Here is a 17,567-nt window from a genome sequence, read left to right on the forward strand (position 1 = left end):
TGCCCCCCTTTCCACTGCCCTCCATAGTCTGTTGTGCTTCCATGGCCCTTCCTGCCTGCTCAGTGTGGTTAAATTGTTGCCTTTGCACCCTCCTACCTGCCTTCAATTTTCAGAGTCCGTGCCCCTGGCCTCTGCCTCTCAACAGTATCCTAATGAACAACTAGATTGCTAACATTCTATATTTATTACAAAAGTGTGGAGCGCCTGACATCATCTTGATGTAATCAAAACTGTAATACCTAGAGCATTCCTTTAGAAATTACATATATGAGAGGGTCTTATTGGCATCAAAATTATGGTTAGTGCTCTACAAGACTAAAATAAGGACATATTTTCTGAGTTTTCAAATAGCGACAAAGCACTTTTAAATTATTTGTTATCTTTATGTTTTTTTATCTAGTTGACAACTTGATTAAATGTTGCACTTAGGGGAGAGGATGTGGTGTTACTTCCAGAACTGCAGACTTTGCAACTGGGGAACCAGGTTGAAGTTTCTGCTTCAGCTCGACATTCTGTGATTCTGGTCAAATCACTTAGTCTCCCCATGTCTACAACCAAAATGAATTTGTTCTTGTGTGATGTAACCAATGCTCATGTAAAGCACTCCAATACCTGACAAGTCTGCACTATATAACACTGCAAAAACACAAAATAATAAGTGTTTTGCACACTTCTGTCATTGGGCTATATTTGGGCTATATCTGGGTGATTTTGGGCTACATTTGGGCTCTTTTGTCTCCGGTGGCCATCTTGGGAGATTTATTTGTTATGAAGTTTCCTAATTTCCTCGTGTACTGCAGTCTCCTCAGTCGGAAATGCTTTCAGTTTTTTACTTTGATTCCATCATGAAGGTATTCAGATATGTCACACATTTGCCATGAATTCTGAATGTTAGCACTCTAGTTGCTCATTAGATCACTGTAGTAAAACTACTGCTCACCATGGAAGTCTGCTCCTGGTATTAAAAGTGCATGTTTCAGTCTGCATGTCAGAATTTTTTAATGAAATAGAAGAGGATTTGAGAAGTCACTCAAAATGTGCCCTCATTTTCTTTCTTCAGCATTAATCATAATTTCTATGGCAAAATGAACCCCCTCATTGTGTTCCTTTTTAAATTAAATGTTTTAAGTGTTACCAGTTTATTCCAATTAAGATGGCTTCAGGTGTGCCATACTTTTGTCATAATGAAGACAGTAAGTGCTCTAGTTGTTTTTAAGAACATTCTTGGACATTCTGTCATTGGGCTATACTTGGGCTACATCTGGGTGATATTTGGGCTACATTTGGGCTCTTTTGTCTCTGGTGGCCATCTTGGGAGACTTATTTGTTATGAAGTTTCCTAATTTCCTCATTTACTGCAGTCTCCTCAGTAGGAAATACTTTCAGTTTTTTACTTTGATTCCATCAAGAAGGCATTCAAATGTGTCACACATTTGCCATAAAATCAGAATGTTAGCACTCTTTTTGCTCATTAGATCACTGTAGTAAAGCTACTGCTCACCAGGGAAAACTGCTGCTGGTATTGAAAGTGCATGTTTCAGTCTGCATGCCAGGATTTGAGAAGTCACTCAAAATGTGCCCTAATTTTTCTTTATGCAGCACTAATCATACTTTTTATGGAAAAATGAACCACCTCATTTTGTTCCTTTTTAAATTAAATGTTTTAAGAGTTACCACTTTAATCCAAGCAAGATGGCTTCAGGTGTGCCATACATTTATCATAAGTAGGACGGTTAGCGCTCTAGTAGTTCTTTGGAACACTCTGGAAAGCTGCAGTAGAACACAAAGGAATCAACTGACAGTCTCTGCCCTTGTTGGATGTACATGTTTTACTGAGAATGTCAGACTTCATTCTCACATGACTGAGAAAGATAATGTGAATTTACAGAAAATAAGCTCTCAGTTTAGCTTATAGATCACCTTCCAAACCTCTGTGGTAAAAGCATGAGAAAATATTTTTCTCTCAATCATGATATCCCAGCAGAAGGCTTTTTCACATGGTGAAATCACCTTAGAACATACCACAATTCCTAAAATGAGTATGGTACCATCAACAAATGATTTATAATGTAACTAAAGTCTTAAAATCTTCTATTAACTGCAATGCTTTTTAATGAGGTGCTATCATGTATATTGGTCCCAAGATGGCTGCCAACACTTCTTGGATGAAGTGCTGACAGCCAATCAGATCTCAGGATGAGATGTGTGGTTAGGCTCCGCCCACATATATATATTGATTTAAATGCTATTTTCTCAGGAACTACTGAACAGATTTACACCAGACCTACAAAAGGCACTTCCTTGACCTGAGGACTACCTCTCTGCCAAATTTCAAGTAACTCTGTTCAGCCGTTCGGGCTGTAGCTGTGTCTAAAGGTCCTATGGAAAAATGCATGGGAAAAACGCGTTTTGGGACCCCCCTTTTTTCTCAGCCCCCGCTTGACGAATCCCCCCGAGACTTTCAGGGTAGGAGCGGAGCGTAGCGCCCCACCTATTTTGAAAATTTCGCGAGGATTCATCGACCGGCGCCAAAGTTATTCCAAATAGAATGTTGCGGATTTCCTATGGAAACAGGGTCCTAACTATAACTATCTACTGGCGACCGCCAGTAGATAATATATATATATATATATATTAATATATATATGTATATTCAAACACTCTGTTTGCATTGCATGCTCCTTCTGGCAGACAAACGGATACGGACCGCAAAATAGGTGCAAAGATTTATTTGGTGTATATATAATCTGCTGGCGGTCGCCAGTAGATAGTTATAGTTAGGACCTAGTTTCCATAGGAAAAGTGTTTTTTCTTTTCCCAATAACTTTGGCGCCGGTTGACGAATCTTTGCCAAATTTTCAAAACTAGTGGGGCGCTCTGGTCAGCGCCTGTCTTGAAAGTTCGGGGTGATTTGCCAAGCAGGGGCCAAGAAAAAAGGGGGGGTCCTAAACATGTTTTCTCCATGTTATTTTCCATAGGAAACTTTAGACATGGCTACAGCCATTAAATGGTCGGAAAATGAATTTCCCATAGCTCGAACTGCTGAACGGAATTACACCAAATGTGGCAAAAAGATAGTGCTTGGTTCAGAAAGCTTCCTTTTTTTTAATGGTGTAAATCCGTTCACTAGTTGCTGAGAAAATCAAAAAATACAATTTTCGATATCTAGATTCGCAGTGGATCCGCGGACCCTCCCGACCATGAGCTTTATTCTCCTGACACCCTAGGTCTGCTCAGGGGGTCCCACAAGGACCCCCAGGGCTAAAAAAACGATTTTTTTTTTAAACGGCCGAATGCGCACTGGGTTCGCGAATCCGGAAGAAACATTTTAAAAAAAACGAAATGAGGGCTTCTGCGCTTTGTTCATTTTAAGCCCCTGGGTGGGCCAGGTCCCGGGGTATTTGAAAAAGATATAGTGGGGGCCCGCAGGGGCCCCCGCAGCCCCAGTGACCGCCACCTCCCCAGGGCTCTCTTTTAAAAAAACAAAATACCTGTGTGGGGGGTGTTAAGAAGCAGTACCCGGAATTCCTTGTTCCGCAGGAGCCGTACCGCTGAGGATCTGTCTAGAAGATTATTTCCCAACTCCCCTACACCTCTAGCCCCAGTCTAAGCTGGCCTCAGAGATGAGGGGGAAAGGGGAATGGGACGACAAACAAGAGAGACTGCCGCACTGGTGTCCTCACTTCTAATCGTTAGGGATGAAGGGAACCACCTGTAACAGAGAGCAAAGATTAACACATTCTATCTTCCCTGAACACTAAAACCTTCCCACCTCCCTTTAGACTCTGTGTTACCTGTAAATACGCGGAATTAGCCTCTCTCTGAATTCTCACTTAGTATGGACTAGCAACTCCTCTTTTAATAAACTGGAGGGTAACTAGCAATTGTAGTATCAAGTTCTCATGGACTAGCAACTCCTCTACTTATAGACTTGGAGGGTACTAGCAATTGTAGTATCAAAGTTCTCATGGACTAGCAACTCCTCTATTTATAGACTTGGAGGGTACTAGCAATTGTAGTATCAAAGTTCTCTTGCTCTTCTTCCTGTAGAACAACTTGAATGCTGAACGTGGATGCAGTTACGTAGGAAGTACAAATATATATATATATATATATCTATAGCTACAGAAATATTAATTGGTGAGTCTCTTCTAACGAAAAATTGGAGATCCACTTGGTACAAAGTTTATGGAAGAGATTCCATAGTCAGAGCTGAACAGTCATATCCACGAAGCTGGAGTTATCCTTTCTGGAAAGATACACTTCTCTCACACTGCCAGATAGCAAGTGAGAATTGACTCAGATTCTACCTCAGTTAGATCGCTGCTGTATTAACCAACTGGTTCTTATAAAACATGAAAGTCTTTTGAAGGAAAAAACACAGCAACCCAGGAACAAATGAAGAGCAAGCTTACCCAGACTGACGGACTTGGATGCCTGGGAACTCGGAAAGGATACTGGAGGTCAAAAGAGGGGAAGGAGAAAAACTATACCTGACACCAGGTATACAAACGGAGCTCTTCCTCGCAAGACTAGGCTAAGAATGCGAGCGAAGGCACTCTGAAGGTGAATGCGGGTGATGGGGAAGAAAACTGCAGGACTCTGTAGAGTTCTTGTGGAGCTGAAGGGAAACGCTGCTGATTCCGCTAAGCGACGGTTGAAGTGCGCAGCATTCAAATCGCTCGCGCACGAAGTAGCGGGAGCGTCAGAATGGGCAAAAGACTAGAACGCTAACCTGTAATGGAGCGCTCTTCACGCGGGGAATCTTCAGTCAGGAAATGGTGACGGAAGAACTTGGCCACCCTTTGCGTCCACCCCATGGGGGAATGTAGAACTGTGTAGCCTCTATTAATTTTGAAGATGTGGGCAGGCGATTGAATCTTTGTACCTATTTGACCAGCCCTGACAGTGGGTCTCGAAACCCGCCCACATGCCCCAGGGACCACCACCTCCCAGGGCACTAACTGTGTAAATGCAGGGGTCCGTTATGGACCCCCGAGCCCCGGGTCCACCACCTCCCTGGGACTTTGCAAAACTTGGGAGGGGGCTGTACAGCACCCCTCCTGGAGCCTTCGATGGCCCTGGGGACTGCCACCCCCCCAGGGCCGGCTCCTGCAGTGTCCCGGGGTGCCCACCCCCGAGACACTGCTGTTTGCTATGGTAGGGCGGGAGCACGTCTCCCACCCTACCATAGCAAATTCTGGTTTGGATTTTGGAAGAGAAAGCAGGGAAACCTGCTCTCTCTTCCAAAATCCAAAGCAGATTGCTTTTCCACACGGGGAGCTGCATGTCAGCAGCTCTCCATGTGGAAAAGCAATGCCAGCTCCTGGAGGACGCGGGGAGCCGGCGGGACCATGGGGGCATTGGGGCTCCCCCCACGGTCCCCAACGAAGTGGCCAGGCTCCGCGGGATGTGGGTCCCCAGGGTTACAAGTGGCCCGGGAGGGGGGCCACGGTGCCCCCTCCCCAGAAAGAAATAAAATAAAGGATAAGCATGCCCCGGGGGATGGGGTCCCCGGTGCGAATATAAATTAATGGTAGGAGTTGTTTTTTTTCCGCTAAAATTTGGAGTCACGACCCTAGTGCGGCCCCCTGGTATGAACGCGATGGGTGTGCGGCTCCCAGCATGGCCCCTGGTGTAAACGCAATGGGTACGCAACTCATTGCATAATTTTAAAAAAGAAAAGAAAAAAATATTAAAGTATATTAGAGCTCCAAAATATTTTTTCAAAAAAAATTGCAAAAAAAATATATACGTTTTATAAATATTTAAATCTGAAATTAATATTTAAAAAACCTCTGAAATTCACAGAAAAAAACAGGTTTCAGAGACATTATAGTTACAAGTTAGCCTTTAAAAAATCTTTGAAATTCACTTAAAAAACCATAGGTTTTAGGGACGTTATAGTTAGATATTAGCATTTAAAAAACCTTCGAAATTCACTGAAAAAAAACATAGGTTTCAGAGACGTTATAGTTAAAAATTATCATTTAAAAAACCTTTCAAATTCACTGAAAAAACCATAGGTTTCAGGCACGTTATAGTTAGAAATTATCATTTAAAAAAACCTTGGAAACTCAATAAAAAAACCACAGGTTTCAGGGACGTTATAGTTAGTTGGACACTTCACTCGTACAAAGCCAGAAAAATTCCCCCGTTATAATTAGTTCAGCTAACTATAACTTGTGCCCCCGCAATGCACTGCTGATGACATCACATATTACATAATTCATGACATGGTCAGTGACATCACCGATGACATCACTGATGACATCTCAAATGACATCACTGATGACATCATCCACGTGAAAATCTGATTCACCTCCTCACACTCTAATATAACCTTTGATACACCCACTGTCAAATACAGACTACCATTTTCGAAACCATCGAGACACCAATACCAGTTACTGCATACGCACTCACTGATTCCTAGGTCTACAAACATATACACTCATTCAGCCATACAATCCCTCATACATGCAGTCACTCATCAATAGAACACTATCATATGCACTCATAAACATTTACAGACACTCACACACCACCACTCATCCACAGTTACTCTCACACCTAGTCAGTCATGCAAAGAATCAATCACACTTCCATTTACTGATCTATACAGTTATACACACACCACATCACTTATTCAAACAGAAACCAATACATACTTACTCTCTTCTACAATCACTGATACAAGTACACACTCATCCATACAGCCACTCTCACAATCACTGACTTTCATGTATAGTCATTTTTATACTTCAACTTTCACATACACTGCCTTTTACATATGTAGTTACTCGGACATGTACCATTGAGACATCCATTCACTTACCAACACACCCATACACACACTTAGCCACCCATTTGCTGTTTCCACATGTACTATTGAACCCATACACACAGTGAATCAACCATTCAAACATCTATGGACAGACTCACACACCTCCCACCCACCCACACATACACCCAGGCACCCATACAAATACTCAGGCAACCAATTGATAACCCCTATAGACACTCATGTAGCTACTGACCAACCCATGCAGCAGCTTATACAACAACAGACAGACTTATACAGACATTCACACAGTTTAGTCACTAACCCATGCATTTAGTAAGACACGTTTAATCACCCACTTAAACAGTCAGTCATGCACCTACTAAATCCTCCATTCAGATACTTATACACCCACTCATTTTTCAATACACCTTGGCATATATATAATACATATTTAAACTTTAAAGAAAAACACAGTCACTGGATGATGTCATCAGTGATGTCATTTGAGATGTCATCAGTGATGTCATCTGTGATGTCACTGACCGTGTCATGAATGATGTAATATGTGATGTCATCAGCAGTGCATTGCGGGGGCGCGAGTTATAGTTAGCTGAACTAACTATAACAGGAGAATATCTTTGGTTTTGTACGAGTGAAATGTCCAACTAACTATAACGTCCCTGAAACCTGTGTTTTTTTCAGTGAATTTCTATGGTTTTTTAAATGCTAATTTCTAACTTTAATGTGCCTCAAACCTATGGGTTTTTTCAGTGAATATATATAAATATATATATATATATATATATATATATATATATATATATATAACCTACTGGCGGTCACCAGTAGGTAGTTATAGTTAGGACCTAGTTTCCATAGAAAAAGCGTTTTTTTTGATTTTCCCAATAACTTTGGCGCCGTTTGACGAATTTTCGCCAAATTTTCAAAACTGGTCAGCTCTGGTCAGCTCCTGTTTTGAAAGTTTTGGGGAGATTCGTCAGGTGGGGGCCGAGAAAAAAGGGGAGTCCCAAAACACATTTTCCCCATGTTATTTTCCATAGGAAACTTTAGACAAAGCTACAGCCCGAAATGCTAAACGGAATTACACCAAATTTGGCAAAAAGGTAGGTCTTGGTTTAGAAAGAGCCCTTATTCTTAAATGGTGTCAAATCCGTTCAGTAGTTGCTGAGAGATTTGAAAAAGAAAAAGTTTCGATATCTGGGGCAGCAGTGGGTTCACGAACCCTCCCGGGCACAAGCTTCACTGTAATTGGCTGCCAACACTCCAAACCAGGAAGTGTTGGCAGCCATCTTGTGACTCGGTAGAACCGAGTCACAAGGAAACAGTAAATAAAAGGTTAAAAAACAAGAAAAGGGGGCAGGGTAGTAACACCCTGACCCCCTAGGCCTGCTCAGGGGGTCCCACAAGGACCCCCAGGGCCCAAAAAAGCATTTTGTTTTAATAATTTCGGTGGAAATCACATTGGGGTTACAATTCCCACTGAAATTATTTAAAAAAACGATTTGCGGACTCCTGCGCTTCGTTTTAAAAAAGACCCCGGGTGGGCCAGGTCCTGGGGGCATTTGCAAATCAATTAGCGGGGGCCCGTGGGGGCCCCCATAGCCCCAGGTAAAGCCACCTACCTGGGGCTGAAAAACAAATGCGTGGGGGGTCCCAATCCCCCCACACGCTGCTCCGGGGACCGCCACCTCCCCGGGGCTTTCAAAATAAACCATGGGGGCACGTAGCCCCAGGGACCGCCACCTCCCTGTGGCTCTGGAACTAATATTTAAAAGATGTGGGTGGGCTCGAGCCCCCCCACACCCCGGGGGTCCACCACCTCCCCAGGGCACTCTATATTTAAATTTGGGGGTCTGTAGCAGACCCCCAGCAACGGGGACCACCACCTCCCCGGAGCTTTAAATAGTTGGGAAGGGGGCAGCGTGGCCCCCCTCCTGGAGCCCTTGATGGCCCTGGGGACTGCCACACCCCAGGCCCGGCTCCTGCACTGTCCCGGGGTGGCCACCCCTGGGACACTGCTGATTGCTATGGCAAGGTGGGACTAGCCATGCAGCTCCCGCGCTATCATAGCAAACACTGGTTTGGATTTTCGAAGTGAGAGCAGGGATTGGGATTCCAAAATCCAAAGCAGCCGGATTGCTTTTCAACAAGGGGAGCTGCATGTTTCCCCCACGGTCCCCAATGGAGAGGGCAGGCCCCGGGGATGGGGTCCCTGGGGTCAAGATCGGCCTGGGGAGGGGGGCCACGCGACCCTCCTCCCTGATTAAAAAAAAATATAGAAAAAAATAATAATATAGAGGCACAGCCCCGGGGGATGGCGTCCCCGGGGCCAATAATGGCCTCATGAGGTTGGCCACGCAGCCCCTGTCCTTTATAAAAGATATTTAATATGTGGCCATGCCCTGGGGGAAGGGGTCCCCGGGGCCGAAATTGGCCTCGGGAGGGGAGGTCGTGCGGCCTCCTTTTTTTTTTTTAATGTAAAAAAAAAAAAGGCATTGGGGAATGGGGTTCCCAGGGTCTTAAATAATGTAAAAGAAGGGGGGCCACACACCCCCCTTGTAAAAAAAAAAGCTGGCATTGCGCCAGAGGCCCCGCCCCTTCCTTGTAGCACTCAGCAAACACACCCCCTGGTGCGTTGTAAGTTGGGGAATTAATTCCCCTTTAATACTCAGGGTCCCTGGGGGCCAACTAGCCCACCAGGTACCTCCAGTAAGTGCCACAGAGCTGCATTGCAAAGAGGTGGTCTGAGACCACACCCCCTTTTACACCTCTCTGCAATGCAGCTCTGTGGTTCTTACTGGAGGTACCTGGTAGGCTAGTTGGCCCCCTGGGACCCCCATGACTCAAGGAAATCCATCCCCCAATTTACAACGCGCCAGGGGGCGCGTTTGCACAGTGGTGCAGGGAGGGGGCGGGGCCTGACATAACAAGTGTGCAAACAGGCCCCCTGGCACATTGTAAATTGGGTGATTAAGTCCCCTTCAATCCTGAGGGTCCCTGGGGGTCAACTAGCCCACCAGGTACCTCCAGTAAGTGCCACAGAGCTGCGTTGCAGAGAGGTGGTCTGAGGCCATGCCCCTATTTACACCTCTCTGCAAAGCAGCTCTGTAGTGCTTACTGTTACTGGAGGTACCTGGTGGGCTAGTTAGCCCCCAGGGACCCTCAGGAGTCAAGGGGAATTAATCCCCCAATTTACAACGCGCCAGGGGGCGCATTTGCACGGTGGGGCAGGGAGGGGGCAGGGCCTGACATAGCCAGTAAGATTACTTTAGCAATGGGCTTTATAGCAGCGTGGGCCTGTATTTATATCCTTGCCTGATACACAGCCATTGCATGGGGGAGCACTTAATGCTTCCCCTGCCAGACTACAGTCTTACCTGCCATCTCACACCCTCACCACCATCCTCCTTCCTATGCTGGAGAAGGGCAAGGACCAAAATACCAAGGTTGGCAATGGAAAAAAGAGAAATCCAAATGTAACCTTGCCATCGCCTGCAAGAAGAAACACTGGGATGCCAGAACTGGGATGAAAAACTTCGAAGAAAGGAATGAGTGTACATGACCCACTAATAGTTGTGTCAATTCATCAACGACCTCAACACAAGTGATGGATGGATTTTTTTAACTAATCTCTCCCACTTTAATTTTGATTTATTGATTCTTTATTTTATTTCTAAGTGTTTTTGTTTTATATTTCTGTTAGACCTGCATACTCGGTTTAGTATTACCCTAGTTGTTTTCCCCCCAATAACCAGTGGTAAAGTGCTTGTGCTCACCCCCTAAAAGCTGATTAAATTGGCCTAATTGACTCATTTAGTTTAGTTACAGGTCCCTTGTAAATGGCACTACATGTACCCAAGAGACTGTACATTAAATTCTGCCAGTCAGCGACTGCACTCATTTCTCTTCCCGGTAAAGAAGAACTGCAAGACATGCAGTGCAGTTTTAAACTACCATTTCCTCCTGGCAAAATAATCTTTTTTGCCAAGCCTAAACCTTACTTTTTAATACTTTAAAGTCCCCCCTAAAGTAATCTGTACAATCTTATAGGGCAGAGTGCATCGTATTTAAAAAGGACATGTATACTTAAGTGTTGCAGGTTTTTGCAGTGAAGAACTCCTAATATTGTTTTTTACTGCTGTAAGGTTATCTCTCCCATATATGGACACTTGGTTACCTTATTACACTTAATAGGTGATCATTTAAGTTTGGGAACAGATAGAAACATGCTTCTTCCACTCAATCGATTGTAATTTAAATTTAATGATGACATTGGATTTTAAGGTACTATTCTGAAAATGACACTTTTAGAAAGTTGCCATTTTCTACCTAAACCAAATGTGGTTTTCTACCAGTGACCAGGGTCACATGAGTGTGAATGGCTCTCCTATGGTGTGTTGTGCATTCCTACCAGACATGCTTACAGAAGGGCCTTTGATGTAGGGTAGGGTGTTCTTCTACTGTGCAGAATGTCCTGGGGGTTGAGCTCATTCTTACTGAGCTTCAAAGGTTAGCCTCAGGGCTTTGCCCACCCATGTCCTGAACTCGAAGGGCTACCTGTCCTGCCACTAACATTTTCAACACAAATATAGGCCCGCCTGATATTTGTTACCCTAGGCAGTTTGGAGCCAAACCCAGGAAGGAAGGAAAGTTGGACAGGCTGGCACTACCTTCAGAAACTCTCATCCGAACACCCCTGGACCTGTGGAAGATTCAAAAGAAGTATTACCCTGCTGTCTGAAGAAGGAAGAATGAACCTAGTTGCCAGATGAGGGTAAGTTGGATGACCTCCTGTTTGATCTACAGAGACACAACAGACATCTGGAGGCTTCCCTGAAACTCCCCAGCACTAGGTTTACCTGTTTTAGCTGTGCTGGAGGCCTCTGCTTGAGTGAATTCTAATCCCCAAGAGGTGCCCCCCCGAGGTCCTGGACCATTAGCTGGCATCAGAGTATATTAATCCTGAACTAAAGGTGAAAAATACTGATGTTTTGGATTCTTCGCGACTATGAAGCGGACATTTCATGCTAAACAACAACTGTACGTGATGCCCGCCAATGCTAATCTCCAGTGACAACTGCTTCCACATCAGCCACCACAGTCTTGTCCACAGCGACAGCCTTTGTCGACCACCAAAGTGAACCACCAGCAACCACCAGCTCTTCATGCCACAACAGCAGCTTTCCAGATGCCTGACCTGCTCCTCGCAACGACAACGACCTCTTTGCGGCCCCGCCAACATTATCCTCCACCTGCAGCTCCTTCTGTCGACTTGGACTCAAGGGGGCAAACTCTTCACTGGGACAAACCTAGTCCCTCTATCTAATCCCTTTTTCATCACAGTCAGCCTGAACTTGTGACTTTAAACCTGTCCATCACGACCAGATGAATACAAGTTGTGCTTTGGTGCTTTTTTGGCACTATTTACTTTTTTATGTTGTGAGTTTCTTCCTACTTAAAAAAGCTGATAGATGCAAGGACAGTGTTCCTAGCTACTGACTGTACCATTTTGTCATCCATGCTGAGGTGCTCATTAGGTCTTTGACAACATCATTGAGCAGACCAACAATAAGAGCCATTAATGAAGGTTTATAAGCACCTCATCAAACAGTATAAGCCTGATTACTTTGGGTATATATTTCATTGAAGTCTCCAACAATGCCAAACATATTTGGTGGTAGAACCTTCACACCCCATTCACATGACCACTTTTGTTTATGCTTCTCATACCTTTTGTTGAGAGACCTTCTGAATAATAATAAAGAATCAAAGCTTTGCGTGACCATTCCCTTATCTTTGTCACTAGCCTCACAGATATTTGTACTGTCTGAATGCACAAAACAGGTTCACTTGACCCAACCTCTGTGCTGCCATACTTACTCTCCTGTCTTCCACTCAAGTTAGTTCTTGTGAGGTATGCTAGGTGCATAATTCCTTAAAACATGTTGAGCTGTGATTCTTCTCTCCTGAAATCTGCAGTAGAAACATCTAATATTCTGAATTCACCCTTCCATTGTAGTGTAGTTCCACTGTAAATGAAGAAAGCAGCTGTGTACAAACACATTTGCTCACCTTAACAATCCAGTCTGTTTCAGGGTAATTTCACAAAGCCTGTTGTGGGAAACTTGACCAAAGGGTAGCACCAGTAGCTTCAGGGTCCACATTACTTTTACCAGTTCCCAGAGATGAGCATTAGACCTTCCAAAGCAACATAGTGACTATTGGCTGTTGTATCTATGGACCTAGCATGACAGAACATTTGCATGGTATTATAGTCCTTGAATTGTTAGACCACTCGAAAGCTTTGGGTATAATCGGTCATAACATTTTAATAAATGGGCTCTTCCCTTTAGGGTTTCCGGTCTCTGATAATGTCTGTGAGACCATAATCAGATAACCACTCTTCCGTCTTTTTACTTTGAAGTTTGAGAGGTCACATTTGTGGTACAAGAATCCACCCTGCTACTGATCATAATGCACATCTATATATAAACTGTGTATGCACTCATCCAGTTTTAAGTGAAAGTATTGAACTTATAACTCCTGCACCCTACTACAGAAGGACCTGATTGTAATGTCCTCTGCACCCCATTTTAGAGAGTGGATGAGTGTGAAATATTTTAGATTTAACAGTAACAAGACTGTAAATATGGTTTTAGTCCAAATTTTATCCCATAAGGATATCGGCCAACAAACTTTTAAATCATGTTTCCAAGCAAGTTCCACCTTTGTTTTATCCCTTGTGATATAAGTAGAGCGCAAATGCTTGTAAATAACAGAAGCCTTGGGTTTGGAACAAAGCAGGGCGTGTAACAGATTATTTGATATGGGAGGAGAAGTACTGGGAGATGCAAATTGAGTACAAACATTAAGTATGGCTTGTTTCACAAGGTTATATTTGGAATGAAAGGAGACAGGTAAGTCAAAAAGCCTACTAATGACAGGGAAGGACAATATTTCCCTCTGTGCAAACAATTGATGAACCCAAATTAGACCTTTCTGTCTCCAAGATCTCCAGTAGAAAGGTCTATTTCTAATCAATAGTAATTTATTATGCCATAATGTTAAGAAATGATTCAAAGTCTGTAGGGGTAGAGAGGGAATTGGATTTCAGAATTTTGCAAGTATATTTAAGTATAGAGGTAGAGAGGGATTGCGGTTTACAAGAAAAAGAAATATATTCTTGAAAGGAGAAAGGAGATTAAAAAAGATTTAAGTGTGGTCCTTAAAGGACAGTCTTCTGAAGGGTCAGTCAGCCAATGTGAATATTGACGGAGCAGAAATGATTTCTGATATGTAGGAAAATCTGGGAAATTGACCCCTAATTCAGATTTGAAACGCATTAGTTTTGACAAAGACATACGTGATTTTTTATTTTTCCACAAAAAGGAGGAAAGTATAGAATTTATCTTTTTAAATGATTTTGCAGGGATGTGGATTGGGATGTTAGAAATTGTGTAAAGTACAGTGGGAATTATCATAATCTTTATGGTATCTAAACGACCCCACCAAGACAGATAAAGGGGGCGAATTTGGACTAAAATCAGGAAATCTTCCAGAGCAGCAAACACAAGACAGACTCTCTTTTTTATATATAAGAGACTTTTGCTTTGTCCGGTTACTTTAAACAAAAGATACTTTACTACACCAGACACTTGTTGGACGTGTTCTGCTCCACTTGCAGACTTACATCACTTGTTATTTGTTTTCTCACACGTTTGTAATTTTTAGAGAGATGTTTGGTCCCAGATTAATTCAATCTTTGGTTCCAGTTTTTTCTTTTCTATTACTCATGTGTTCCTGGGAAGTTTAACTCCTATTTGGGTGAATCCTACCTCTAATACTAGGATCATTCATTTGTTATTGGCGGTTGCCTTTCAGCAAATTACTAAAAATTGGAAAGATTTTTCTAAAATTTCATATCAAGTATGGTGGTATGCCGTATTCCATAACCATAGATTGGATATCTCCTTTGTTTATCCTATTCATATGGCCACCAAGCGTTTAAACCTTCGGTTACCTGTCACACTGTTTATTAATGCAAGCGCTAAAAGGTCTTCTACACTGAGCCCTGACCAACAAGAAGTTCTTCAAACCCCCATGACTTTTTTTAATGTTGCTTTGCATTCTTATGTATGAAATGTATTTTATTCTTTTTTATTCTTTTTCTTTTTTTTCTCTTTTTGTACCAATTCTATTACCTCTGTTTTTTAGAGTTATTTTGTATTAGGTGATTCTTCATTGATCTATTGTATTATGTATTGACACCCTTATTTCTTTAATAAACTTACTTTTGAACTTAAAAGCCCATAAATATGGTAATCAAAGGCAGTGAAAACCTCTGTGATTACTTGTTATGGCCTTCCACTCAAGGGACCCTTTGTTTTCTACTTCCTGTGTGAAGAACCATTCTTCTCAGTGATTGAAGTGCAGTATCATCAAGAACACCAGATATCATTGTTATGACAGTCTGTTGTCTACTAGGGGTGGGCGGAATTTGCGTAGTCGCGCTACACAAAGCTCCGTGAAATGATAAAAAATCTCCACGAGCACGCAGAAATTCTGTGAACACGCAGGATTGCTTGTTCGCGAAGCTGCGGAACACAGATTTTTGGGCAGTTCCGCTTTCTCTGCTGAACGCGAAATTACCCAAATTCGGCAAGTTCCACAAGCGGAATGGAATTTACCGCCCAGGTCTATTGTCTACCCCCACATGGAGGGAGGTCATCCATTTTTAAAATGATAATTTCAATGTTCTTTGTTTCATTCTTCATTATTTTAGTATGGATGGTATATTTTGCTTTTATGACCAGATGCAATACATTTTATCTTATTAATGTATCCAAACCAAGTTGAGACTTATTTTAGCTAAATCTAAAGGGCAAAACTCCATTACATCTACAAATGATCTTTTTGTATTCCAGAATGGCCACGTTTGTTGTTCGGTGGATCCTCAGTGCCTTCAGGAACTGTGAAACTCAGATCAAAACCCCTGGAAAAGTTCAGGATGAAGAATGTTCCTTTACACCAAATATAAGTCCATTAAGTCACCTTGAAAAGAAATGAGTTAATTGAGGTCATAATAAATAAAAGAACTGGTATTACGAAGAAATATTTGAATAGGCAAAGTTTTGCTGAAATTATTAATGATCGTGGAAAATCACAGAAAGTTATACACTGTAACTAAATTGATGCTTAAAATCGTGGGTATTTGTGTCTTTATCACCACACAGGCTATTGAGTTCGTAAAAGAGAGAAATAATTTTGCAAACAATGAGTAAAAAGCTCAAACACTAATGGACATTAAGAGTATTTGAGATTCTCAAATTCAGAGCTCTGTTAAGCTCATATATTTTTGATTGACAATGCTGTTGAACCAACAGGTATTCAGTTTTTATTGCCAATGAACAATAGGAAACATTTAAGCGAATTGATTATGTCAAAAGATGCATCAACAGATATTCATGTGCTGTGTACACTACAGGTATCTGAGTGAAACGATACCATTTATTGTAAACAAGAAATGTATGTACAGGCATGGCTTATATTGTTTCCCTCTGAAGAATATGTTTCCAATTTTTTTGTTTAACTGCACTTATAATTTCTTGTTTGGATTGTTTTAGTAAAAGCTTGTTTCAGTGAAAATACTAAATAAATGTTTCTCTTACCATACTATTTCTGGCACATTCTAATTATTTTTGAATGAGAAATTGAAGAGCAGTTCTGGGATGTCATTCAATGGTATAGTAAAGTTGTCAACCGTAGTCAAAACAGAAGCGCAAAACAAATGGTGACACTCCCATATATTTTTCATTGTATCTTTTTATATTATCAAAGGCGAATGACAATGAAGCCCTTCCTGCGACTATCTTGATCACAAATCTAATTTCTGTGTAGTTTAAGTTGAATACACATTTAAAAAAAATAGTTTTGGTTAATTAAGCACCCTTTATACTTTTGATTCACATTTGCCCAATCTTTAATGCTAACATGTGTACTATTTTGACCACTAGAAACAAGAACAAAACCAGTTACCTAGCATATTTGCACAGTGACATTACATACAACATTGATCCCTAAAAAACGACTCCCAATGATCCACAGATTCTACCTTCCTTTTTATGTCCATAGTATATCTTGTCTATAACACATGGCACTTGATTAGGATAAACAACAAAGCTGGAAACAAGTTCAAATTACCTTAAAACTTACAGATTTCTGGCCCAGGCATTCTGAATACTTTAACATCACAGTAATTGTTTTAGCAAATACAAATCCATCAACAGAACCAATATGTAAATGGATTAACACATTCACTACTGTACTCACTGATGTGTGGGATTATCTCTATTTATTAGCTGATTGTGAGACAGGTGCAATAGAATCTCTCCGGGGGACACTACCTCACCCAAATCCAAGTTTATTCAGGTGCAGACTCACAACCAGTAACTTCACCTGGATTCTACACAAATATGCTTCCTGCTGAAGATAGGAGATATTCTTGTGCAGGAGCATGCCCAGAATTTGAAGTTTCCGGAAAGGGTGCAGTATTTCTGGGATCCGTTATACCCCATTCCCGTCATTAATCTTTTATTTACATCACATAGGAACAAAAATGTTGCCAGGAAACAAAAAGTCTAGCCTTGTAATCTTATCCTAACTGCATAATGCAATATGTAGGATACAGATGCGAATTTGGAGTCAAGTCTTGCAAAACAGCATATCAGCAGTGTGACATAGACACAATATAGCAACAGGA

At 42.0% G+C, this 17,567-nt stretch overlaps 1 protein-coding gene across 3 annotated transcripts in view; it reads left to right on the top strand.

Annotated features, from left to right (window-relative positions):
- The window catches only part of NELL2 (neural EGFL like 2), a 1,146,830-nt gene extending 1,130,347 nt beyond the window's left edge, over positions 1–16,483 (top strand). For 2 of the 3 annotated variants that reach the window (XM_085653043.1, XM_085653042.1), the window contains exon 19: positions 15,733–15,928. In XM_085653043.1, coding sequence (XP_085509169.1) covers positions 15,733–15,783 — 51 coding nt within the window. In that variant the 3' untranslated portion in view covers positions 15,784–15,928. Of the gene's footprint in view, positions 1–15,732 lie in introns of all 3 variants that reach the window. The other variant, XM_085653041.1, reaches the window with a different exon arrangement.
- The last annotated feature ends 1,084 nt before the right edge of the window (positions 16,484–17,567 follow it).

The sequence above is a fragment of the Triturus cristatus genome, chromosome 4_1 (assembly GCF_964204655.1).
Source record: "Triturus cristatus chromosome 4_1, aTriCri1.1, whole genome shotgun sequence".
Taxonomy (NCBI): domain Eukaryota; kingdom Metazoa; phylum Chordata; class Amphibia; order Caudata; family Salamandridae; genus Triturus; species Triturus cristatus.